Source organism: Hydra vulgaris, chromosome 12, assembly GCF_038396675.1.
Source record: "Hydra vulgaris chromosome 12, alternate assembly HydraT2T_AEP".
Classification (NCBI taxonomy): Eukaryota; Metazoa; Cnidaria; class Hydrozoa; order Anthoathecata; family Hydridae; genus Hydra; species Hydra vulgaris.
Genome location: NC_088931.1, coordinates 34296216 through 34322625, shown reverse-complemented (window position 1 = coordinate 34322625; position 26410 = coordinate 34296216). Strand labels below are relative to the sequence as shown.

At 28.4% G+C, this 26410-nt stretch overlaps 1 protein-coding gene across 3 annotated transcripts; it reads left to right on the top strand.

Annotated features, from left to right (window-relative positions):
* Positions 1-5234: 5234 nt before the first annotated feature.
* Positions 5235-10558, top strand: LOC136088677 (beta-1 adrenergic receptor-like). Of its 3 annotated transcripts, none has more exons than XM_065813024.1 (2): positions 5235-5373; positions 9265-10557. In XM_065813024.1, the coding sequence occupies exon 2, from the start codon at positions 9301-9303 to the stop codon at positions 10363-10365; it is 1065 nt and encodes a 354-aa protein (XP_065669096.1). In that variant the 5' UTR covers positions 5235-5373; positions 9265-9300; the 3' UTR covers positions 10366-10557. The 3 variants fall into 3 exon arrangements, with proteins under 3 accessions (XP_065669096.1, XP_065669097.1, XP_065669095.1); XM_065813025.1 differs by having other exon boundaries at positions 5245-5390; positions 9265-10558; XM_065813023.1 differs by lacking the exon at positions 5235-5373 and adding an exon at positions 8754-9164 and having other exon boundaries at positions 9265-10556.
* Positions 10559-26410: the final 15852 nt, after the last annotated feature.

The following is a 26410-nucleotide window of genomic DNA, read 5'->3' as shown; positions in this document are numbered from 1 at the left end:
AATCATATGAAAAAAATAAACAAGTTAATTCTTCAGAATCATCAGTCAAAATAGTTAGTCCAGAAACCATTCATCCATACCCTAAAGCACCCCCAAGAAAATGATTCTAAAAAAAGAAGACAGCAGGGTAAAAGTACTATATTAACTAAAACTCCAGAAAAGACAAAAAAGAGGAAAATTTTTGAAACTAGTAAAATTAACACACAAAATCGAAAAAGAAAAATTGACCTCAAAAGAGTGAAAGAAACAGAAAACTCTGCAGATTTTTTAACTGTGTCATCTGTAAAAAATGCATCAACAACAACAAAATACTTGCAAAATATGCAAATGCAACTGGAAAAAATTTTTTTGGACCCGCTTGGATTCAGTGTTTTACTTGTCAATGGTGGATATATGGTAATTGTAATAATAACAGCAAGAAGCATTATTATGAATGCGAACTATGTGAAGTTGACTGTTAATATCTTCAACACTTTCTTTGATTTATTGGTTTTTATTTCATGTTCTTTGCAACAAGCAATAATTGTTGATTTTTGTATTTTGGTTAAACATAAATATAATGAATTTTTTAAATATCTAATAAGATGCTTTGTTATTGAGTTTTTTGAAAGTAAACTAGATACTTTATATGGTATAAAGTTGTTTATTTATTTCTAATTTATAATTTAGCATTGGGATGCTGCAGGCAATGACTCATTTCCCTATTGGAAATGTGTCATAACTGGGAATTATATCCAAGCATTTAAACAACGCTTTTTGCTTTACTAAAAACAATTATTCGTGTTTTTAATTTAATTTTAATATACATGTTTTTTAATAAAATTATTTTATTAAAAAACATATGTATATTAATTTTAAGAGGTCTGTCACTAACACTTGACTGCCTTGAAACTTACTTAGGACCTCTTTTCTTTTATTAATTTTTTAGATTTGTCCCATTCAATAATTTTTTTGGTCCCATTCAATGAGTAGTTCTTAATGAATGGGACAAATGCCATGATCCAATAAAACTGATCAATTTTTTTGTTTTTGTTTATCGTAGTACGAGAGTTAACAGTTATCAAACTATTTTCAAAGCAATTTTTAAACAAATTTATCAACCTCAAAAAATGCATTTTATAAAAACTGTCCCATTCATTAAGGTTCTCCCCTAAATTTTTATTTTTTTAGAAAAAATTATTTGTTATTCAAATTAGCTTGTCATAATTCATTATTATTAATTTGTCAGTTCCGAAGTTCCCTAAATACATCAAATTTATTTTCTTAAATTTCTAGGATTAAATCTTCTATCTTCTATATATATAAAAGGCAATGTGTGTGTGTGTGTTTGTTTGTTTGTTCTCTATAGAAATCCAAACCGCCGGACCGATCTCGATGAAATTTGGCATGGGGGTAGTCCTCGAGGGGGAGAAGGTTCTTAGCTGGGTTTTGACCCCGTACCCCGATCCCCGGGGTCAAGGGGGCCCAAAAATGGGCCCCCCTGACCCCGGGGTCAGGGAGGACCATTTTTTGGGCCGATTTTTTAGGCCCATTTTTGTGTACAGATATCAGGTAAGCCAGTTTAAATATTGGCCCGGGTAACTCCAGCTATATATATAAAGGGCAATGTGTGTTTGTTTGTTTGTCTTCTATATATATAAAGGGCAATGTGTGTGTGTGTGTTTGTTTGTTTGTTCTGTATAGAAATCCAAACCGCCCGACCGATCTCGATGAAATTTGGCATGGGGTAGTCCTCGAGGAGGAGAAGGTTCTTAGCTGGGTTTTGACCCCGTACCCCAACCCCCGGGGTCAAGGGGGCCCAAAAATGGCCCCCCCCCTGACCCCGGGATCAGAGGGGACCATTTTTTGGGACCATTTTTGTGTACAGATATCAGGTAAGCCAGTTTAAATATTGGCCCGGGCAACGCCGGGTAACTCATGCTAGTAAGTTATAATACAAAGTTATTTAAGGCGTTAATCAGAATTATATAAACAAGTTGAAAATAAAATAAAGTTTTACGCTGTTTAAGATAAAAAGCTATAATTTTTAGATATAGCAGGTTTTAAACTTCTTAAGGTGGTTTACCCAGAAATAAATTTTTTTTGTCAAATTGAATTTTTTTTTTCAGAATATTAAATAAAATAGTACCAATAGCGAAATTTAGTTACTAGTTATGAAAAAAAAATTTGAATTTCTGAAATTTTTTATAAAAAACATCAAATTTTAGCCGAAAAAGGCATTAAACTGTACACATGGATGAAACAAGAAAACTCAAAGATAAATTATCTTTTTCTTTCGAAATTTTGCACAAATAATTTTGCTTATATTATCTAGTTCCTGAACTAAAATGAAGTTCATTGCACAAGTAGAAAGGCTAATTATTAAAATTTGCTATAACTTATACCACTTTTCAGGGGGTCTACATGAAAAAATCATGGACAATGAGTGATAACACTGTAAATAGAGCACCTTATGCTTGATTTTAGTTCAGTCTCCAGATCTAAGTTATAACTGCAAATGCTTTAAGAATTTCAGCTTCACATCTTAAACCGATCTGGAAATATTTTGTTCCACGTAAAGGTAAATAGCAAAAAATGACATATTGAGAAATCAGTATTCTAAATATATAAAGATAAAAAACAGTCTAAAAACTTCCAGAAGCATACGATTTTTTAGCTTCAAGTTCTCGTTCTTTATAAAACCAGCCTTTAGATAATCCCCTTAATTGAATTCTTCTTTTTTTAATAAAAGTTTTTTCTTTTCTCTCCATATTACTAACACGACGCTTGTCCTTTTTCAATGAACCGGTTACAGTCTTACCACTGTGTGGTATATTTAGATACTCAAAAACGCGTTTAAGACCAGATGTTCCTTCATTAAAACTTATTCATCTTTTATATAACACTGAAAGTAAATGTAGTTTGTTTATTTTTTTTTAATCTACGGTATAGAACAGACTTAACCATCATACTAAAATTCAATTTTTTAAAAGTATGCCAAGTATACAAAAATTCGTACAAAACAAGAAAGAAAAGTGTGTTGATAGGGGCCGTTGCTATGGAAAATTATTATAACCACCTCGTTTAAATCTTAAAATAAACCTTTTGTGTTTATTTTTCTGAAAAACAGATTTCAGAAATGAATTCAGGGATAATTAATTATCTTAAAACAATCTAAACTGAAAACTTGAAAAATTTGAAAAATATCAACTTTATTTCCTGGTAAACCACCTTAAGCACAGAATAGCAGTAGTATACCATTACTAAAAGTAAGATAAAAACCTAAGTATACCTTTTAGTAAACGAAAACATTTTTATTTTGATTGCCCCTTAATTTTTAGAATTAAAAATTCCTTTTCGAAATAATATCACTGATCCTTTCTTTGTACTAATTTTTCATGAGATAGAGATATATGAGATATATAGATTTAGATATAAATTTACAAATTTATTGCGGCCGTAGCGCAGTGGTTAGAGCGCTTGCTTAAGAAGCACGCGATCGAGGTTCGAAATAAGCTCTGTACATATTTTCGCGTCATGGTAAGAAAGTTTCACCCCCCCCCCAAATTATTTGGGGGGGGTGAAACTCCTGTAAATGCCAACTAAAAAACTAACTTTTATAATGAAATTTTTAAATTCATTTAAATGTTATACACTGGATTGAATATTTATCATATAAATAGAGCATGTTAAAAAAATTAAAAATTGTCTGAAAACAGTTTATTAGGAAACCAAAAACGTTTTTTATACGCCACCGAGTGATAAGATATATATATATATATATTTGGTTTTCGTGAAGAAAAATGTTGCTTTTTCACAAATATTAAAAGATTCTGTAGACTGTTCTTGGAATTTTTTCAACATGATTCTTTTATGTGAATAATATTTAATCCAAAATATAACCAGGGCCGGCGCGAAAATGTGTCACGTGGGAGGGTGCCATTATAGTTTTGCCAACTAAAAAAAAAAAGCTCCTCGTTTTTTAAAATTCGCTGACTGACTATTTGACATTTGCCGACTGATTGTCTAAATTTGCCGACCAACTTATCTAAAGGGTCAACATTTACCGACTGACTTGTCTAAAAGGGTCAAATTTGCCGACTAAGTGTATGAAAATTTCATTGATGGGGGACCGGGGGGGTCACACCGCCAACACACACCCTTTGCGACGGCCTAATATATAACATTTAAAAGAATAAAAAATTTTATAAAATAAATTTCAAGGTCCCCGCCATCTGTTTAAAACACTCAACATTTTAACATGCGTTTGAAACGCCCAAATTCGAGCCTTTTTCGCTCAAACTCATTTTCATATAAATAGTCAATTTATAAATTGAGTTGCAGGTTCAATTTCAAAAATCGATAAAATATGAAATACCCTAGTATGAAACACCCTAGTATATAATTTCAAAAAAAGAAAAATATTTCTTTTGAACTTCGCTAATAACAAAAACTTGATTTTTTTAAAAACTAGAACTTTTTTACTTGACAACAATCTGAAATTTAAAATTTATCGAAGAATACAAATTTAGTTGCAAATAATAAAAAAAATTATTATCATCATCATCATCATCATCATCATCATCATCATCATCATCATCATCATCATCATCATCATCAAAATAAACATGTGTAATTTTAGAGGACATTCTAATTAATTTCTGATAATATCTATCAATCAGTTGTTACTTAAATGGTATAAGAATTTTTCTATATTCTTGAAAGAGCTCTACACCTTTATCATTTATCTATTTTCTATTATCTATTGAAAAAAAGGTCAAATATTATTGTAAATAATATGTTGGACTTTTGTAATATATATCTAAAATATGCATGCATATTCTAGATGTATATAACAAAAATTTAGTTTTATAACAAAGGTGACCTTACCTTATAAATATGTATGTATATATATATATATATATATATATATATATATATATATATATATATATATATATATATATATATATATATATATATATATATATATAATGTTTTAACGCCGGAAAACTGTTTAAATTGTTTAAAAAAAAATGTTACGATAGCTTTGATTGGATGACTTTCCTGAAAAAGCAATTCAAGCTTGGAATCCGGATCAACAAATTTGTCTGCTTTAGATTTTTCAAATTACAGCTACAAAGGTTTTTGTCTCAAAAAATATTTATTTTATGCATAACTACACAAGATAAATGTTGTATAATAATATTTAATTATTTGCTTATAAAATTTTAATAACAAATAATTAAGTAGTTAAAAGTACTTCTTTTTTTAGAATGAACATAAAGATTTTTATTTGGATGAAAATTTTTTTTGAAAGCTACTAAATAGAGGGAATAAAGATTGCTGAATGAACTAAAAGAATGAACCAATGAATAAAGAATTATAAATGAAGTGAGATATTTTTAGAGGTTATAATATGCAATTTGTCTGTTGTTTTTTTTTTTTTGTTGCGTTTTTATGTTATTTTTTGTCTATATGTCTGAAGCGTTAACGGTTAGATTTCATGCAGAGTTACACACTAAAAATTAAAGGTAGAAATTTTTAGTTAAGGTAGGATATGTGATATACCCTTAGTAAGGTATAATTTTCTACCTTATAAGGTAGAAAATTATACCTTTAAGTTAGAAAATTGTATGATAAATAATTGTTTTTAATATAATTTTCTACCTTAAAAGGTAGAAAATTATACCTCACTAAGGGTATATCACATATCCTACCCTAAGGTAGAAATTTCTACCTTTTTTTTTTAGTGTGTACGGTTAAAGCTCACATGCGTTAACATTAAGAGTTCAGCGTTAACTGTTCAGAGTTCTGAGCGGTTCAAACAATTTTTAAGAAAAATATCATAAATAATCAGGAACTCCTAATGAGATCTGTATGGTGTTTAGCTAGGTGAATAGGGACTTTGACACCGGTTTTGCATCGTGTCTAACTGCTTAAATTATTTTTCATAAAAAATATTTTCAATTTGTTTCAAAGATAAGTTTCCATTAAGCTTATCGATAAATTAGTAATTTTCTCTTCAAAAGATTGAATATAAAAAAAACATTTGGAAAGCAGGATATAAACCTAATCTAACCTGTAGGCTAAGTAGCGGCTGGCAAAAACTATAATTTGCATATTTTTCTTTGCATAAAACATATTGATAAAAAAAAATCCTTCTTTTCTTAATAATTTTTTTTTAACTTTAGTCAGATTCTTGTATATTCTTCGTTCTCCAAAAACACAAAGAACAACTTTGTTCTCCTAGAATAGCTTGTTTTAATTACAATTTAATTTACTGTTTTCAGTAAAAATTCTAATCATTTAATGCTGTATTTAATTAAATTATTGTATTAGTTACTGTATTAAATTACTGTATTTATTCCTGTAATTTAAATTACTGTATGTAATTAAATACATAATAGCGTTGTCAAAACTCAAAAGGCCAGTAATACTTTAATTTTGAATTAAAAATTAAAAAAAGAAGTTTAATAAAGCTTTTAATGTACTGCAATTTTTATTTTGTCTTTAATCACACGTCGCTGTCCTTTTTTTTTTTTTAATGTAATTTTTTGTTCTTTAATCTTTACAAATTCGTAATATATAATAGAATCTTTACAGAGTAAGTAAAATTAAAAAAAAATCACAAAATTACGTTATACAAAAAATATATAAAATAAAATTGTAAAGTATTAGAAATTACTTCAAAGAACGAGGGAAACTTGGAGAAGACCGAAGGTCATGTCATCAAGAAACCGCTATGCGTTACTAATATTTTTGGAAACTTCAATTTAAAATAAGCTTTTATTTAAAAAATACGTTATCAGTTTCGGCAGAATCAAAATAAAAATGCAAAATGCAAAAAACAAAGAATGCAGACAAAAAGAAATTTTTGATTTTTTAAAATTTTATTTCAATACACATAAATATAAGTATCCTCAAACCACTCAAACTTTGTCAACAAAGCGTGCATTTGACATCACGTAAGGCAAGCATATAACGATTTTAAGTTATATTCAAATTAAAATTTACGGTAATAAATTTTAATATTTATTAGTATAAATACCGTTTACATGTTTGGAAAGCGTGCTTCATGCCTATTGCCTAACATACACAACGCGCATTAATTAAGATCGAAAATGGAATCTCAATAAAACAACGCTTGCCATAAACAAATTAAAACTTATAAAGTAGAAACACAAAAAAAAATAAGCTTTTTTATCACTGCATGGAAGTCTAAAACAGATGGAAGTTAAACTGCAAAAAAGGTTATAAACAAGTACTTGTTAATTGTGATAAAATAGAAAAACAAAGTATGTACTTTTATATTGAACCCTCTTCCTCACCCCGCCCCCCTTTCCATACGTATTCGTACGCTATTTAAAAGCCCACCTCCCCTCCCCTATAAGCGTATGTACAAAATGGACAACTCCTAATTTAAAAATGTAGTATTTTGATGGTTCGCCAATAATACTCAAGTATAAACATTAAAAATGGCAACAATAAAACGGCAAATCTTTTTCTTAAACTTTATGAAGTTTAAGAAATATTAAATGAATGACTGTAATACAAGCATGAATGACTGTAATACAAGCATGAATGAAATTATGATATACAACTAATGAAACTTAAAGCTTTAGTAGTTACTCCCGAGACAACTTGAAACTGCTTTGATGTTTGCGGCTTGATGAACCATGTTTATTGTGATCATGGAAGTTTTATACTTCTATGATCACAATAAATATGGTTTGTGTTTTTATTCTTTTTTTACAGAAAAACTTGCGCCTTTTAAGGTGCAAGTTTTTAATACATTTATAAACATTAATTTTGTAATACCTTGAAATATTTATAGAAAAACATTTTAAGACCAACATAATACCAAGTCTCAAAGTCAAAAGACCAAAATATAAAAGTCTACAAAAAAAAAAGAGACATAACATCAGGTTTCGATTTTTGAAGATAAAAGATTTACTTAACATATCTTGAATAACATATATTGATAGGAAACATAATCTAAAATATTATTCTACAACATAATTTGGAGCCCAAACAACAAAAATTTTGTAAAATGCTGTTAAAGTTTAATACATTTATCGTAAAAACGCCCTTAGTTGAGAGATCTTCCAAACTATTACATTTTCATAGTCTCGACAAAAAACTTTTTTTTATTTATTTTACCAAAAAAAATTATTTTCAATGACTGGTAACGCTTCCAAGAGACTTTCAACTTTCCTAGTAGAATTTTTTTTTTCTGGTAATAGTAATCTTATAACAACTTTATTATAATCTTTTGAATATTTTGAATGGTCAGAATTTTCTGAATATTTTGATTGGTCAGAATTTTAGGTCAATTATCGGTGGCTCTTATTTAGCTCCTCTTTTTTGTGTGCTTTCTAAGGAACCAATTAGTAACTTTTCTCTTCCTTTACCACTTGCTGAGCATTTCATTTTTATTATGAGATAAAAATGTAAGTTTTTAAATATATGTTTTTTTTTACAAACTGAAATTAAAATAATTATTTTATAAAACAAATTATAAAAAAGTTAAATCCAAAAAATTTATTTTTTGACAAAAAAAATTTTGTTAAATAATTATTTGAGATTTATAAGAATACTCGACCAGAGACTAATAATATTGTTGTACATTATTGCACCCTCCTCCACCCATAACAACCTCTGCAAACACCCATGATGGCCATATGTTCAGTTTAAGTATAACTTATTTTCGTTTGTGTCTACAATAAATATTTTTTGAACAGTTTTTCTGCTCAACTTGGTTCAATTAATTTTTGATATTGGCTAAATTTTTGATAAATATTTTACAATAACTTTTTAGTAAAACTTTTCATCCTTTTTATAAATATAAAAAACAAAGTGTCAATTCATTAACTTTTTCCTGAAGTTTGAAAAATTATTACAAAGAACAAAATAGTTTGAGAACACAGCAAGCCAACAACGACGCTTTTTAAAACAAGATATTCAAAATAAGAGAAACAAGGAAAATATTGAGAACTGGCTGAGAACAATTAAAAAATGTGCTGAGAACAATCGATTTAAATTTAGATTGAATTCCCTAAAGAAAGGGGAAACGTTGTTGCGGATAAATATTAAAAAACTTGAAGCAACAAGTTTCACTGAAAAAAGCACGTGATGAGTTATATACTTTTACGTTTTAAAGTAGCAAGAAACAATGTATTAAGGTTACAATATATATATATATTTTTTAATGAAGTAAGATTTATTACGATCTGAAATTTAGAATCATTAAATGTTAGTTGAATCCCTTATTTTAATTTTTAGATTTTGAGAAAATTTGTTTGAGCTGCTGTAACAATCATGTTAAACTCAACCGAAACCTTTCATCAGCCATTGACAGTTGTAGTTCCCTTATTAACTTCATGTGTTGTAGCTGTTATCTTAAACATAATAGTATGCTACCTCATTTTAAAAGTACGTTCTCTGAAAACAGCGACAAACATTTTTATACTAAGTTTGTGTCTTTGCAACATTGTGATTGCTGGCATATTACTTCCAACTCATTGTTTTTTTCGTGGTTCACTTTTCTATAACTATCTACTTTCGGTTACAATTCTTGCGTACATATGTAATTTGACAGCCGTCACATCGGAGAGATTATTTTCAATAACTTATCCTCTTAAATATATGATGATAATTACAAAAAAAAAGACCACAATAATTGCTGTTTCAGCATGGGCTGTTTCATTAGTTTACGCGTTGCTACCTTTATTTTGGAATAGTGATATTAATATGGTTAGCCATAAGGTATACGTAATTTTTACTTTAGTTGTGTTTTTAGTTGCACCTTTAATTTTTGTGTGCACCACATACATCAAAGTATGCCTTGAAATTAAAAAAATGCTTGATTATAACAAAGAATGTATTGGATCAAACATCCTTCAATTTTCATCTTCGGTTGAAAATATAGCTTCAGAGATGACCTGCGTTCCAGAAAATGAAAATGAAAATGAAATTGTTTTATCTAAAAATCTTCTCAAACCAAGTGATTCCAGCGTAAGCGCTGTTAAAACAAGTGATAATTCTGAAAACAACTGCAAGAAGGAAATTGACACGAGATCTTCTCTTTTTAAACAACTCAAGTCAAAAATGTCAGAGTTAAAGTCTGCCACAGCGTTCGGAATTGTCGCTCTAACATACATGATGAATTGGATTCCTGTTATAATACTAACGACTTTAGAAGCTATAGGAAGGTTAGACATAATACCAATTGGACTCGAAGAATTTTCGATTTTCATAATGGCTATTAGCACACTGGTTGATCCTTTTATCTATGCATTGTTTCTTAAAAATTTTCGTAAAAAAATTAAACTAATCATCAGAAGATTAAAGGCCGAAAACAGAAATTTGTTATGTTTCACATAAACCAAAATCAAATTAAATTTATGATAATAAAGTATATAGCAATATAGAAAATAAAAAATATAAAGTAAATCAAGAATAAGTTTTTATAAGTAAATTTATTCCGCAATATTTACATAAATATGCTAATGTTTATTATTTTTTAATAAGTTATATATTTTTCAAGTTTTATGCTTATTACAAACTTTTTATACTATGAACTTTGTATACTATAAATATTTATACTATTTTTATAATCCAATTTTTTTAATCAAACTTTATTTTTATCAAATTAAGATTTTTTCAAATATTTATATACAAATATTAAATTTAGTTATTTTTAATATATAGTTTTGCTATATAATTGTTATAATATAATAATTGTTATAGGCTTTTCATTACAAATCTATTACTAAATAAGATAATAATTGTAATATATGTTGTGTTGTATTTTGAATTCTAACAATTAATCTTTATGAATGTCATTTTTTTTATATCATATAATAATTTCATTTTTCTGTTTTGTTATTGTTTTAACTTATTAATTTGAACGTGTTTGAATTGTTATCGTTTATTACACCTTGAAGGGTTTTCGGTGTATTAATTTAACAAAGTAATTAAAGAATAAACACTCTTCCAGAACATTCGGAAGTCGGTACCTTAAGAACTATATCCCGTGAAAAAGTGCGAATTTTTAAGTAAATAATGTCAAGTGAAGTGCTTGGAAGATCTTTTATTGCCGAAAATTGTTTTTAAAAGGATCATGTTTTTGGAAAGCGGATATTGATAAGAATACAAACTTTTTTTCTTTAAATCAATATTTAGAAAATCTAAACTATAAAGTTTAGAAAAAACAGCTGCACTACTAAAAATAATGCTTTCTTTATAATTATCATACAAAATAAAATAAAAAAGAAGGATATATATATACATATATATATATATATATATATATATATATATATATATATATATATATATATATATATATATATATATATATATATATGTATAACGGGAATCCAGTCTGTTACCCGGTTACTCAAAATTATACTTAATAATATTATTTAGGATTATTTTATCTTAAAAAAAGTTTTGTAAAGTTTATTAGTATTAAACTATGTTACTAAATCACGCAAGTATCCAATAACCATAATTTTTACCATATTTTTTCTTCATAATTATAAAAATATATTTTAAACATAGAAGGCACTTTCAACTATATCTTTAAATAATATAGTAGAATTTAAACTGTCTTTATCAAACTATTTAAAGTGAGCATACAGATTGATTTTCAGCGAAAATCAGTCAGTATGCCCACTTTAAATAGTTTGAGGGTTCTGGTTTGGGCAAATAAAGAAAAAATGAAAAGAAAAGCTTTTTATTTGTGTTTAAAATTTTTCACGTCTTGTTCTATAACATTTTTAAATTTAAGTTTATTAATCAAGATACAAAATACAGTTTACATAATACACAACAATATAATCAAGAAAAAAATACAAAAACGTAAAATTTTTGATAAGAACGGTTTAATTTTTGTCATTAGAAAGTTTGTGGTTTTAATTTTTTAAGTTTCTTGAAAACATGTTGTCATTATTAGTAAAAGTTATAACTTTCTGATAAAATCAAGCAAGAGTGGTTCCCTAAATTTGAAAATAAGAAACAAAATTAAATGCCCTCAAAACTCATTTAAGAAAATAAATAAACGTTAATGAGCGTTGTATTTTCTTCAGTTTATATTTACATTATCGTAGTCTCAACAATACTTTCAACGGTCATATTTTTATTGTAACCATCAACCACTTGCATGTATCTGTCTAGCAACTAGAAAAATATACCTTTTTTTTATTTATTTATAATTATAAAAAATATATCAATTTGAAAAACTTCAAAGAACTTCCAAAATTCATTTTATGAATCAGACATTTATTTTAGACAACTCGTATAAAAAAAATTAGAATCACAGAATAAAATTAAAACAAGACGTACAGAAAAATTTTCATACATTATGTACATTTCATAAAAACTTTTTTTTGAAAAACAAGATCTTCAAAAACGTGGTTTTAAGATCTTGTCAGAAAAAGAAAAGGATCATACAGAACTGTATTTCAATTAATTTTGATCTTTTATATTAATAGCAATTATAAATGTTTATAATAATGTTGATAATCTTTAGCAAAACGTGACATCAGGAAGAAATTCCACAAAGGACAATTTTAACAGACATAGAAAAACTACAGGAGTTCGGATTTTACTAGATAACATAAAATCAAATGACGACCTTGGACTCTTAACTTAATTTATTTTAATAACATAAAACTTTTTTAAAATTCTTAGATCAGATAAAAAAAAACAACACCTACAAAATGCTATGTTTTTGAAAAATAACTTGAATCTTAACAATTATGAATGTTTATTAATCAAACAGCAAACGCAAATTTAAATTGGCCGTTAAATTGGTTATTTATAAATACATAAATATGCAAAATTTATAAAAATTTCATAGTAAATAAATTATTTATCAATAATTAATTGCAGTTTAAGTGCTAAACAAATTAGTTAAACTATTGGTGGTAGACAAAAAAAATTTTAAAACCACTACTGAATCAATCATCAGGTAAATTTTCATTAATAAAGAAGACGTCCCCAACGTGAAAAAAAGATGGTGTGTAAAGAGTCTCACAGTTAAACAAAATAATAAAACAATAATAACAGTTCATAGCTTCTTGTGATCTTTACAAGTAACACTTAGCTAGCAAATTTTCAATGTGGGGGTTAACAATAAACATATACTATTTTCAACAGACAGACTTGAATCCTATCTTGTTTAATGTAGATACTTTCAACACATTCTGTTGTCATAGCATCACATCTTGTTTCGTTTTCTTTGTTCTTATTATTTCTTTATTATTTTCTAACCCTTTTACACCATTAAATTATTTAAAATTCTTAAACATGCAACATTTAAACCAAATCTATTTTCTTTTACAAAACTTAACATAGTAAAAAAAACTTATTTGTCTTGTGTTATTGAAGAAAGAAAATGGTTCGTTGTCAATGGAGACAAATTCAGAAAGTAGAATAACAATTGTTTAATATTTTAATTTTAAGTTAGACAGTAAATTTAAAAGTGTGTAAACTCTGTATTATATTGCTCATAACACTAGAAACGCAAACAAATATATTTAAAAAGAAACACAACTTCTTGGTTTTTGAACAAAATAAAAATAAAACTATTTGCGTATTTACAAATCCGGAAAGACTTAAATAAAAAGTAAAAATTATACGGATATGAAAAGACTAATTTTTATGTGTAACTAAAAATTCTGAAGAAATACGAAAACTGTTCTTTTCTTGATTCTATTTACTTATGATTCTAAGCACCGATAATTTTCTGTAAGAAGAGTGCAGATTGCATGGATGCATTAAGAGGTTTTTCTACACAAAATAAACTGCCTTTTGATCTATTAGACAAAGGAACTTTAATTAAAAACAGCTATGTAACTTGAATTTTTCCAAAAATAATTTTACTACAGTAAACTCAGTATGATAATTCAATTGTAGTCATGAAAGTAAGCAATGAACATAAAGTGCGTGTTTATACAGAAACAGCTAATTTATTATAAAAAAGTCTAGTAGAAGAATATTTTAAATCAAAAAGACTCTTTTTGAAAAAAAATTTCATGGCGAGGAATATAAATAAACCAGTGTAGAAGGCAGATAAGAATATCGGGTAAACTTAACTTTCGATCAATGTTATTAGTTGACTATAATGAAGAAAAAACATGTGCATATAATATATATAAGCATATAGTATGCACGTTTTTCTGTTTATCAAAATTTGTATACACTTTAGCAGCCGTAAAAAAGCCGGTGTAGACCTTCTTGTTAAATACTCATTTGTGGTGTTCAACAACAAGCAAAAAAACTATTCCTAAAAAAATATTTTACATACATTCCGAGCATAATACTAAAATTCTTTTTTTAAATGTCTTCAAAAGAAGAAGATTCTAAAATTGTCTTCAAAAAAAGAAGAAGATTATAAAAATTATATATTATGTAATTAGTATCATGTTAATTATTATTCCTTCTGAAATGTTAATTTTTTTTTAGTTTTCATTATGAAATGTGGATAGGGCAGTATGTCAGTGAAACAATAATTTCAAAATTACGTTTGAATCTAATTTAGAATTTGGATCCTAGTTAAAATATTTCATTGTAATTGTTTTAATATATTTAAAGTCATCAAAAATTTACGATTATATTTAACTTGGATTTATACAACAATCTTTAAACAAGAGTCAGGTCAGGATTAGAATCATCAAAATCTTGCTACTGGCAACAGAAAATTTAGTACAACATGCTTCATGCCCTCTATCTTGTGGGATTTGCTTTACTAGGTTACTAAAAATATTCGTTTTTTTTTTGTTTTTTTTTTGCTTACTTACTTGACCAAGACCCTTGGGGCTCTTGGTTGATTAAGCAAGCATTGTTTTCTACCTATGATAATGAATGCTGTATTTTTTTAACTCTACTCATGAGTTATTGCCTCCTTGGTATTGACTAAGCAAATCTTTCAACTATCTCCTTATGATAGTACAGCTCTAAAACTTAGTTTAATGGTTTTGAGGCCTGCTGGTAATTAGGTTTCCCGAAATCTGTGGTAGCTCTCAAAGAAATTGACTTTATCAACAGTATCTGATTAAAAATATCATATTAATGTTTCTAGTGCCATACAGCGCATGTATGGTGTTCCTGTTAATGCTTTTGGTGAAGATTGTCAAGACCACACTCAGAGCCTTTTGTTAAGACTTAGGGTTAATTTGCAAAGATGAGACACTTTAGTAGGGAAAGTTTATGTACCTAGGGCCTCCTTGTACCTGGGGTTATCCCACTTTATTTGAAAAATACAAAGCTATAAATAAAAAGTAATTTTTCTAAGTGAGGTAATTAGTTAAAAAAATCATTTTTTTTTTTAATCCTATTTTGATCGTCAGAGAGCGTTGCTACAGCAAGTTATAATCGGCTTGTTGAAGTTTTTGCGCGGGTATCTTAAATTGTAAATTGTTTTACAATCCTAGGAAAAATATTTTTATATAATTTTTTTTATATTATATTGTTTGTTACTTGAGTACTAAATGCGATGTTCAATAAGTTTCCTCTCAATCGGGGTTCGGTAAAAAATGACATTTTTCACAAAGCTATTATTTCTTTTTATCTTGTACCGAGAGCCATTTAGTTCGCTTGTATCTAGGACCATATGTGCGTAAAGAATTTGCTTGATAACGAGGTAGATTGTTGAGTTTTAATTAATGCAGAATTTTTTTCTTGAGCTTGCCAAGGGACTACCATTTTACGCGTAGACATATTTGTCAATTTTGCTCAAAACTGTTAGCTAATTTTGTTATTTAAGTGTTTCAATTAAGTAACACTAGATAAATCTGTCGAAAACAATCTAAGATTAAATAAATTTTTTATCAAATTTATGTCTAACTTTTATCTCAATTTATTATAGAGTTAAACATAATTTTCAGAGAGCGGCCTAAGGTACTATAGCTAGTGGCCCAAGATACAATTAAAATAAAGCCTTTTCTACCAAGGGCCATTAATTTTTAAGCTCTTTTACATGACGGAATTTTATAGTTTAAGCCAATATACTTATAATAGAATAAATTAATTTGCATTGAGATGTGATCATATCAGTTTTACCATTTTTAGACAAATCTGGGGTCTTGAATTTGGGCATTTGCAAAAAAAAATTTATCCTTTGCAAATGTCTGTGATCTATAAAATAAATTTTGATTCGTTAAATCTTATCCTTGACAAAATTAATTTAGAATTGACTAAATTAAAATTGGCATTAATAGCTACTATTTTAAATTGCAAAGATTAAAAGATTCCAAATTATTAGAATGGGAACATAAGGTAAAGTGACCAAATTCCAGCCAGTGCATCGGCTCGACTGTAGTGACCAAATTCCAGCCACATTTTAAATTTAATATTTCTGTCTTGGTTTTTGCTTTAAGTTTATAAATGCGACTTTTTTGAGACTGGTATGAACTCAGCCAATAAAAAAAAAACAACATTATTTTAGTTGGCGGGTGTTTATAATAGAAGAAACATCATAACAAATATTTATATCCAAAAAGTACTACTTTAGATTTAAAATATTATGTAAGCATCCTGTTTGAAACTTATAAACATTAAATATTTATTACTTAACAAAATGTTAATTATTTTAAACTATAAATAAATTTCTTAAAAAGGCAATTTTAGCTTTATAACTATGTTGAGTCTTTTCTATAGATTGTATTTCTGAATTAAATGCACCTGGTCGAAAGACCAAAATCTGGCCAGGTATAAACCTTATTCCGGTCAAGGCCGAAATTAGGTTCACGAGTGTCTAAAAGTAACTTATACTTGTAAGATATTTATATTAGTAGATTTTATTCTTTTAATATAAGTACTTTATGTTACATGTATGTCCTAAAAGTTATCAAGTATATGCATTTATTTAGTTAAATATTTATATAATATTTTTAAAATATGAGGATGATGACTTAAAAATAAACAAAAGTCTAAGTAATTGAAAGATATCATATTGTTACATGTAGATTATTGCTTATAAATGAAGTCGTATTAAAAAATAATCTTCAATTGAAAATTTTAATAATTTATAATATAAACTTTTCATTTTAGAATGGCAATAATAATAAAAAAATTCATAAGAAGAAACAGTGTCATCCAACTCGAGGTAAACATGTGAAATATAAAGAGGAAGTGTTACTTGAAGCTATAAACAGTGTTATTTGTTCATCTTAAATGCCTGTTAGAGCTGCTGCGAAATTTTTTAAAGTACCCGAGCAACTTTGCAGAGCAGGATAAATGAAAAAGTTGGGATTGGTGCAAAAGCAGGAAGAAAAAGTTTGATCTTGAATCTTGAAAAAAAGTTACTCAATTTTTCAGACAACAGAGCTAAAATGGGCATTGGTTTTGGAAAAGAACATCGAGAAATGATTACTTCAATTGTTTGTGTGAATGCAGCAGGAAGAGCCTTACCACCTCATTAAAGTTAAAGAAAATTAAAGAAGTGTCATGTTATTCCAAAAGGGAAGACAGTAAAATTCCTTCAAAGTTTTCAAGTTCTAGATGCTCCTGAAGCAACCAACTGGAGTCCAAGTGAATCTGGATGGACTAAACAAGGGATTGCAAAACTATGGTTTGAGCTTACATTTTTAAAAAACATTGGACCACAACTTCCACAAGTTTTAATTTTGAATGGTCACGATTCCCACAATTTCATAGAGTTAATAGATATGGCCATACAAAACCGAATCGAAATTGTTGAATTACCTGCTCATTCCAGCATTTGGCTTCAACCTTGCGATCAAACTGTATTTAAGCCTTTCAAAGTTTCATATAATAAAGCAGCCCAGGATATGATGTCTAATCGCCCTGGGTTTATAATAAACAAGGCCAAGCTTACAGGACTTCTAACCAAAGCCTGGAATAAAAGTATGACAAAAGCTAATATTGAATTTGGCTTTAAATCATGTAAATTCTTTCCACATAATCCTTCAATTATTCTGGCTGAAGCTTACTTGCCAAACTATGCGTATCCTGAAGACAGGTTTGTGACTAAACTCTTTGATCAAATTAAAACAATTGATAATACAACAACAATTGAGCAGATTAATCAAACAACAGACAGCACAAAAGTACCAGATATTGAGTTGGAACAACACCTAATTACCAACCCAAGATTTGCTATAGCAAATGATCATGACTATTTAGCTGAACCAATAACCGTAGTAGAAATTCCAGAGCATAACAGTGATGGTTTAGTGGAACTAAGTATGAAAACTACAGAACTAAAAGCTGAAAGTAATATAGTAATTCAGACAAGTTTTTAGTGCTTATTTCTAAAGGAAGCATATGAGTCACAATAAAAGCAGATGCAAAATAAAGCTCAAAATGAAGTGGAAAAAGAAATGCATAAGTTGAAAAGACTACAAAACATTAAAAAAAAAGGAAGCAAAGGTATTGTCAAAATATAATCCTAGGAAAAAAACGTTGCTATAAAAATGAACCAATAAAAGTATAAAAAAACTGTGTAATTTGATTATATTGTTATGAATTTTTGTTCTTAATGTTTAAAAAAGTCTTTTATAGAGCTCACTAAATTCTTTTTTTTTTTAATGTGAATATTATATTCTATGCAAATCTTTTAAAACAGAAGTATAGATTATTATATTGACACTGATTTACACATAATAGGTTCTTATTTAAAATATTAAACCTAGTTTTGTGTTTGGTTTTTATTTGCATTAAAAAAATTTACTTTTATTTGTTACCAATATGTATACTTTTTTTTTTCTTGCCTAAGGACAAGGTGGTGCAACTCCTGAAAACATTTTTTTTTTTAAGGTTTCGGCATCTTTATTAAGGTTTATTTATTGATGAATGCTTAGTATTAAGTTAAGCAATCATTTTCTAAGTGATGGTTAAGAACATGTTCATTTTAACTTTAAATAAACTTTAAGTCTAATTTTGCTAAAACTGTTTTACTTATTGTTTATCTGTCAACCGGCTAAATTTCTAAGATTAAAAAAATTATTGATTCAATATTTAGTAATACAATTAATTTTTAAATATTTTAAATGCCAACCCATAAAAGTATTAGTAAAAAGCTTGTTTTTTTATATTGGCTGTAGGGGAGAGTGACCTAAAACGGGCCTCTTTTCAAAAAATGATAGAATTTGGTAGCTAAAATCAACCGAAAATTACAAAGTATTTTTCAGGAAATTCAATCTATGCTCTACAATTTAACATCAAAAAATTAAAGGTGTGGCTATGTCTTACATTAGGAAATAACCATTGTACAAAGAGATTCTAGGGGCCCGTTTCACCTAGGAGGTAGCCTAAAATGGACCCCTTATTTAATTTCTGAATAAAACCTGGTTATTGAACAAAAATTGACTGTAACTAATTTATTGATGTTACATAATGTTTTGTTCATTGCTCACATTAAAATTTGACACTCTGAGTAAACTCAACTGAGGCAGAATATGCCTAAATTGAAGTGTCAACTCTCGAACTAATCTTATGCAAGTTAAAAAGATAATATGTTTAATTTTAAAAAATATCAAAAAACACAATAAACTTAAGCGCTTTTCATAATTGCAATAAACATTAATACAACATTTAGCTCAGCAAAACTTAAAAGTTTTTTCAAATATATTTAAAAAAAATAAAACCTCAGTTTAATTATTGCTTAGTAGTAAGTTATAATTAAACTAAAGTAAAAAAAATAAAGTATTAGTTTTATTTACTAAAGTAAATAAAATTAAAGTAGTAAGGATTAGTTATCTTTATTGTTCAATGCTTCAACACATAGCATTGCTTTTTTTATTTTTATTAGTTTCTTTGACGGAGCGTGGTCTTTTTTTGGCTTTCGTAATTTTTTTTTTCTTTTACCCTCTTGATTTCTGTTAATGACTTTCGGTTTTCTTTTAATAACATTTTTATTGCCTTCGTATTTTGCTTTTCTTCCAAATCATATTTGTGTGGACTGCTTGTCAAAACAGCGGTAAACCCTTGTGCAGATGATTTTTTTTTCCACGGAGTAATAGTCTTTGGAATAGGAGAAACTTCTGTCAAGGGAAAATATTGGTTTTTATTTAATACGTTCGGTGGAACAACTGGCTCTGAAAAGTTGAGACTTAGTGTCAGAACTTGATAAACAATTGGCGTTACAACTATTGAGGCCTGAAGATCAATGAGCAGATCCTCATTTTGAGCAATGTCTATAATCTGCTGTGGCAAGAATAATGTTTGCCCAAGAAAAATTTTCTAACGTCGTTTATTTATTAAGCAACTGCAGAGGAATATCAGTTAAAAGTGCTGAAGCAAAATCATTTTTTCTGTAAAAAAACGTTTTAATTTATTGGGAAAATGCCAGTCTTAACAAAACCATTTACAGCAGTGATAGTAGATGCTGCTCGCAAGTAGCTATTTTTAAACAGTGCGACTATTTGATAAATTGTTACAACTCGTCCAGGACGATTTCTAAACCAATTTTCAACCTCTTGTGCTTAATAGGTCATTAAAGGCTTCATTAAAGCTACACCTAAAGGTTGAAGTCTATGACTACAATGCGGTGTAAGACACAATAAAGTAACGTTATTTTGACGAGCTAGATTAATTAGTTTTAAATTTAAAGTATGAGTTTTATGCCTATCTAATATTAGCAAAATAATTCATGCTCTGTTGGATTGGCATGCTTTACAAAGTGCATTGACCAAGTAACAAATATATCACTTTGCATCCAACCTGATGGGTGACAAACAGCAACTGAACTGGGCGGTGCAGCATCCATTAGTTCAGATTTCATATGAACCCTTGGAAAAACAAAAAGAGGTGGCAGAAAATTGCCTTATGCACTCATGCAGATTTCCACTGTGACGAACTGCCATGCTCAGCAGAAGTTAGACATCCAACCTGTTTCTTTCCACGAATAGCAACCACTTTTGATGGCTTATTTGGAACAGTAATGATGCCTGTTTCATCAACATTATAAACTCGATCTGGAAAAAAATGACACTTTTCCTGCAATGCTTGCAATAAATCAAAAAACTTTCCGACACTGACTTGATTAAAGCTCTGTGCTCTTGCTGCAGAAGTTGGCTCTGGTATTTTTACAGATAATTGGGGAGGGGGGGAGGTCGAGTCAAAAATCCACGAAACCAATTAGCACTAGCTTGTTCCCTTTTTGAACTGAACCTTTTATGAAGATTGTTAAGTTTAGCAAACTGGTAGGTAACTTTATGCAAAACTTGAGGTGTTAAGCCAAAAAGCGTAGCTTCCATTTGCTTGATATGAGTCACCAGCTCATTTTCCATTTCAATAGAAAACACACATTTACTGATCCAATTGATTTCAACGAGGCTTGTACAAAGTTCAAATTATGTTGACACATTCTTTGCAAAGTTCTCCGTGGTACATTGAACTGCTTGCATGCTTTTTTTAATCCCATTTCTTTTTTTCTAACAGCCTCAATAGCTAATGACATAGACCTCTCACACCAACACTTCCTTTTTTGACATTTTCCCCTTTTTTGACATTTTTATTATTATTTTTAACTTTTTCAAATAAAAATAATAATAAAAGCCAGTACTTTAATAATATTGCCGATTTAATCTTTTTTTAATTGCACGGATGAAATGGGCCCCGGGCCTCATTTCAACCGGTTTGGAGTGTGTTATTAATATTCAGTGAAAAACATAAATTGTTAGACTATTCTCATAAAAATCTTGTGCTAATTAAAAGATAACATGTTAAAGCTTTAGAAAGTATCAACAAAAAACATTAAACATATACAGTAAAAAATATTTAGCTCAAAAAAATTTCAAAAGTACTACTTTCAAATATTCTTTTTCCCAAAAAATACCAATAAAAAAAACTATTTTTCGGATGGTTTTTTTAAATGTTTATAGTTTGTTGCACATTATTCTAAAGTTAAATTTATAATATTTATAGTCTAAACAAGAGATTTGATAGGGGCCCGTTTCACCTAAGGGGCCCGTTTTAGACCACTCTCCCCTATTTAGGTTCATTCCGCATACGCCTGGCTGAAATTTGGTCAAAGTGGCTGAATTTTGATCAATTTATTTTGATCAAAGTGGCTGTATTTATCTAGTTTATATACTTTTTGTAATTGTTGTTTTTTCACAAAATTTTCATTTATAATAATTGCTGTATTTTTATCCTAAATGCTGAAAGATTTATCTTTCTCGAAATGTATAATTTTCATATAGACCTTTTTGTTAATACGTCTGTAGAAACAATTTTGTAAAATCTTTTCGCAGAATTCCTAAACAGCGCCATTTGGCGTTTTTCTGTCTATGTAAAAAGTTAATTTAAGTAAACTTATAACTTTTTGCAATTAGCTTTGTAATTACTACTTCTACTGTTACTATTTATTTTTTTATTTTATTTTTTTATTATTATTTTTTTTGCATTTTTTATTTTTTTATTTATTGCAACCATTTTTACAACCTAAGAATATACAGCTTTGCTTATCGTTTGAACGACGATATTCCATTTTAAGTCTTTTAAATTTTGATTTTTCGATGTTATGGGGCCTTGTGACATAATTGTTTTTCAGTGTTATGGAGCCTTGTGACATAATTGAAAATATGTCTAAAAAAGAATTTGGTAGCATATTATTTTTATATTTGAACATAAAAATAAGAGCCAGATATAAATTAAGTTTTTCCAAGTTTAAGACTTTCATATTTGTTATCGCATTAGAAGGATTTCTCATTCTACTTAGATAATAAATTGCTTTACAAGCATGGTTTTGCAAGCCTTGTAGTTTGATTAGTTTTGTGTGTATTATTTGTTTTGTGTGTATAATTTGTTTTGTGTGTATTATTTGTTTTGTGTGTATTGTGTGTATTTGTATTGTGTGTATTTAATTATGCGCTTTCGCTTTGCACCACTTCTCTCAATCTTCTGTATTCTATACCGCTCCCCTTTTTCCCAAGCATGTAATTTTTTTGATGTTGTTTCTGATCAAATTGACCAAAGTCTTTTTTTTTTATCTCTCAGCCGATATTGTAGCTGTTGGTGACTTTAATACTCATCACACAATATGGCTTGGCTCTAGTTATACTAACCTCGCTTGTCCTAAACTCAAAATTTTTATCCTTTTTTTTAAATCTCTTAATCAATTAATTTTGTGACTCGTTCTCCAGACTCTAATTAGTTACCTTCATTTCTTGATGTGTGTCTTATCTTTGATTGTACCTTGCGTCAGTTTTTCCTAATTTGTCCTTCCGATTAGGGGGAGGGGGGGAGGAAGGGGAGGGAAGGAGTATATAATTCAATATTTTTTGTTTAACTAGTTATTTTTGATTAATTTTTAAACTTTTCTAAAAAAATTTTAAATTGTTCTTTAGACTTTTAGAAATAAGATTGGGCTTCTACTTCTATTTTTAACATTTTTAAGATCATAAAAAACTTTAAAACTTATAACCTTTGCAGCCCATTCTTTGCGTGTAAAATTTTACAACGCAACTTTGTATTAAAATTTAAGATATTTAAATTTTGATAGGATAAATTTTCAATTAAAATGAATAGAGTAAAACAGGGTAAAATGAAATAGTTGGTAGAATGAAATAGTTATGACAACGTTTATTCGATTGCTCTTAATTAATTATCGGATAATCCTTTTGCAAATATTTTCAAATCACGTTGTAGAGAATACTTTTCTGAGAAGATATCAAATTTTATTTTTGATGAAAAAAAATAAGTTATAAATTTTTAAGTTTTCGTATGAGCAATAAAATTTTTCTTATTATTTTGTGAAAATGAAATTAAAACTCTCGGAAGTTAAGTTTGAAAACATTGAACTTAAAAAGTTTTCTGGTATAACTTTTTACGCTGATCAAGAATCTTCAAGAATGAAGAATTTTCAAAATTAAATTTGCTATTTAGGAAAAAAAGTAATGAGTAAAAAACGGAAAAGGAGAATTGTGGGGTTGAATGAAATACGCTAACAAAAAGTTAAATGCGGCTTTTTTTTTATCAAGTCTCAAGTAATCAATAAATTTCCAACTACTAATTTTTTGTATTGAAAAAAAATTTTCGATTAAATTTTTCTGAATTTAAATGAATAACTTTTACTGACTGCTTTTATTAAATGAATAAATGAAAATGCTAGTTACTTATTTGTTAAGTAACTAGCATTTGTGGTTAATCAATAATTAAATCTCAAGAAGCTATCTCTATAAATTTTGTGTATAAACTTCAAACGGATTATTGTTAAATCTATTTTAAAATAAAATCTCGAACTTGCATGCAAAGTAAAAAGAAAAACTATACACCGAAGAGCAAGTTGCGCTTGCGGTGGTTAAAGTACAAGGTGGTGAATTTTCACTTAACAAATCTGCCAAATCATTCAGCATACCAGTAGTAACTCTTCACAGGCGTGTCTATGGCATAGGTGAAACAATTAGCAGCGGTTTAAGCACGAGATTGTCAAAACAATTTGAATCAGTTTTCATCAAGTTATTCGATGGGGCTTTGGTAGAACTTACAATAATGTCATCACACTGGTGACCGACTACTTGCAACACCGAGGTCAATCTCATCTGTTTCCTAATGTTACACCAGGAAGAGATTGGTATAACCTTTTCATAAACCGGTGGAGTCATAGGTTAAGTATCAGAGCTATAGGCAATATTTCATCACTCAGAGTCGCTTCTTGTACGCAAGAAATAGTAGCAAAGTATTTCATCACACTGCAAAGAGAATTCAACGTAGCAGGTATCAACAAAAACAGTCCATGTCATTTGTGGAATTTTGATGAAACTAGCTTCTCTAGTAATCAAGGTAAGCAAAATATAGTTTGCCGGTGCAAACGACCTTTGAAATTGGTCGGCAACAATGAAAAAATCCATTACACAGACGGAAATTGCATTAATGCTGCTGGTAATCGTCTTGCCCCATTCATTATTTTTAAATCAAAAAAACGTCTGTACAGAGATTTGGCGTTTAAGTTGACCAGATGATGCCATATACGCTATATCTTTATCCGGATAGATGGAAGATAAGCAATTTGTGCAATGGCTCACTAACGTGTATGTCCCCGCCAATAAGAAAATTCCAGGTAACTAATTCAATCTAATTTTAGTTATCTAATTATATTTATCTAATTTTACATTCATATAAGATTATATCAATCTAATTATAGTTATCTAATTTTAGGTATTTACATTTTAGTCGATGGACATGTGACACATTTCACTTATCGGGTCGTATTTATTTGCATTGAAAACAATATCTTGTTAATTTGCTTACTCGTCACATATTCTGCAGCCACTAGATGTCAGTGTTTATTGCTATGTTAAAAGAGCTCGGCGCAAATTACTTCAACAGTTTTATGCAGGTTATTCAAAAGGAAATTCAAATAGAGGTTGAAAATCAACTGCAATCAGCCGAATCACTTACAGCAGCATTGCAACAAATGTTTCGTATCCAACACGTTGACATACAAAAAAAGAAAAATGTAGATGTGCCAAGATTCGAAGGGGAGTGTCTCAACAAACGTAAAATACTTAAAAGGTTAAAAGATGCTGAGAGCAAAAAAGCAGCAAAGCAAGCTAAAAAGCAACGTAAGCTTAGCTCTAATGGCGAACAGCATATTAACCAAGCAACAAGTCCGACGAAAGTATTAGCTGCAAACCAATTTAAGTGTAAAAAGTGCCAAAAGGTTTTAGGCAAAGCTTCTGCAAATCAAAATATGGAATGGTGCCAGTGTGAAAATTCAAATTGTAAGGTTTGGCTATGTCAAACATGCATACCAAGGCGATACGTTAAAGGCGCTGAGATTTATTGCACCAAAAAGTGCCGCACAAACGAAAACTCAACCTACCCTCTAGTACCTCTAAACGACTCAACTTAATCACAAGAATAAAAAAGTTTATTTTATATGATTGATTTTTTAATTGTTATTATTAATTGTTTTTTTTAAATTGTTATTATTAATTTTTTTTTTTAATTGTTATTATTGATTGCTTTTTTAATTGTTATTACTGACTGCTTTTTGTCTTTTTAATAAAGTGTTGTTTTACCCAGTCGGCATAACTAGTATTGTAAATACTCGGAGTATTGATCACGTATAACATACCGCCATTGATACCAGAAAAATGCGCATTTAGTTTTAAGTTTCGAACTCGAGTTCAATACCGCTTATTTATCAAAAATACGTATTTATAATATTTGATCAAAATTGGATATGATATCGAACCCAATTTTGATCAAATATTAACAAAAAATGGAAAAACGAAAATCTTTGCTTTTAAAGCGCATGCTTAATCTAAAATTGCGAAAACAAAATCTAAATTAAAAAGGTCTCTCTCGAGAAATTTAGTAAATTATCTCTAGTACAGTTACAGTGCTTTATTGCACTAAAAGAGTTACTAAAACTTTATCATAAAAATATTTATTACTATTTTTAAATTTATTAATTTAGTTTAATGAAGTCCTAAATTAATATAGTTCA